General features: G+C 31.9%; 1 protein-coding gene across 1 annotated transcript in view; it reads right to left on the bottom strand.

The window, feature by feature from the left end:
* Positions 1 to 1,098: 1,098 nt before the first annotated feature.
* LOC119585221 (exosome RNA helicase MTR4-like) overlaps positions 1,099 to 1,971 on the bottom strand; it is a gene marked incomplete in the record, with an annotated part of 19,057 nt that continues 18,184 nt past the window's right edge. Inside the window, 1 exon segment of the mRNA XM_037933877.1 lies at positions 1,099 to 1,923. Within this exon segment, the coding sequence (XP_037789805.1) occupies positions 1,769 to 1,923 (155 nt within the window).

Genomic DNA, 1,971 nt, shown 5'->3' with positions numbered 1-1,971 from the left:
TTGTAATTGAAACAAGTAGCCTATTATTGTGCCTTTGATGATGTTGATTTGAATTGTTATGAAATTTATGTTTTTTGGGGGAATAGGGAAGAGTACGTCAGCGATAGCATACTGGTAAAAGAGTTGAGGTATATGATAGTAATGAATAAGTAGCTAAACTAATTTTTGTTTCTGAATAGCTTATTTTGTACTATAATCAATGTGTACCTGTGTATGTTATCTATGATACTCGGCAATTACTGTTTTGCATTGATACCAACTGCAGAAGGTAATTTGATTGTGGGAAAGGATAGATAGAAGAATGTTGACAAGAATTCTCATTTAGTGACTCAGGTTTCATATATTGTATTCTCAAAGAAAGTGATTATAATTTTTGATGGTAGAACTATAGTACTTTTGTTTTAGGTAAATCAAGTGAAGATTGTTTATATTCATACTATAGTTTGTTACATTTGTATGTAATTATTTTCTTACACAATCTAAACTGAAATTAAAAGGTATATTTGAAGTTAGCTTTGAATGTTGAGTAGATAAAAATCACCTTGACCAATATTTGTTTTTCTTCTCCTTGTTATGAGTGGACATGATCTGTGGGTACAGCGGCACACAACTGTAAAGGTAATGTCACAGGCAAGAAAACTGGGGAAACTACCTGTCTACCACTTAGTTTGCATGCCTGTTATATCATCTCTTCTCATGCCCTTGTGACAGCTAATCATGCCCAATCATATGGACAGACCTTTGATGTCTGTATAATGCATCCACAAGCTCTTTAGATGCAGAAAAAAGAGCTGCAATAAATGGCAACATCTTATTCTTGGCCAATAGTACCATATAATGCCATAAATACATCATAGTTTTTGGCTAAAGGTAAACTGCATATTCTGTCTCGACCACACATGCTTGACTTAAAAGCCTTCATAGGAAGCCAACTGCTGAATCAAAAAGTGATCAAAACTTGACAAATCTTGTTCTTCATATCTTGGCGTGTGGGGATGCAGCTTGATAAATAAGGCATTAATGTTTATAGTAATTTTGGCTCAAATGGATCTGACATTGCTATCCAATATGCTACTTACTGGAATAAATGAAAACAAGTTTGTTGAAAAAAAATCTTATTTCCATTTTATTAACACTAACTAATCATCTCTCTTACTTTCCACATTTAACACAACAGAATATTCACTGGCTATTCTTTTCTGGAATCAATGTCTTTGGTGGAAATACAAACAAATATAAGTTTGGGTCAGTATACAATTTTCTCTGCTCAAGTCTTATGAAATATAGTATAAGCAAATATAAACAATTCAATTTGTCACAAATATATTAGTCTGAATTTAATATTGGATTACAAACCATATATTCAAACCTTAATTCATAGAAGAATTGTCCTCACTTCATGCAAAATTTAAATGCCAATAAAATGTGTATAATATATTTTCCTGTAGGTGTATTACAAAAAATAATACAAGAAGTATAAACTAATCTTATTTGTCCAAATGCTTAGCTTAAACAAGTCCTTTCATTCACTACTGTGCCAAAGTCTATTTGTCTGATTTTTTTTTTCTTTTTTTAAGAGAGAGAAGGATTGAAGAAAACAAAAATGATCATTCTCTTCAGCTCTACATGTCATAAAAAATGTACATTTCCACATACTAAAGGTTTTATTACTCACATTTAAAATATGTTACTTAAATCTGTTGTGAACAAGCACTTCCCTAACAAAGTAACCTTGATAACATTAACATTACATTGAAAATATTCCAAGTTACAAATAAAGACTTGCAGCAAACACAATATCTCTCTTCAAAAGCTTTACTCCCTCAGAGAATTTATTTTCAAGGTCGATTCCTATGGCTTTTGACGCCTGAATCATCTGTCTGAGCAGCTCCTCTAGACGACGCATGGCTCGAATTATGCTTCCTGTCAAGATGAAAGAATCATATAGAATGCTAAAAAAATATGGAATGC

The sequence above is a fragment of the Penaeus monodon genome, chromosome 19 (genome assembly GCF_015228065.2).
Source record: "Penaeus monodon isolate SGIC_2016 chromosome 19, NSTDA_Pmon_1, whole genome shotgun sequence".
NCBI lineage: Eukaryota > Metazoa > Arthropoda > Malacostraca > Decapoda > Penaeidae > Penaeus > Penaeus monodon.
The sequence above is the reverse complement of the archived record's forward strand: the minus strand, read 5'-3'. Positions and strand labels throughout refer to the sequence as shown.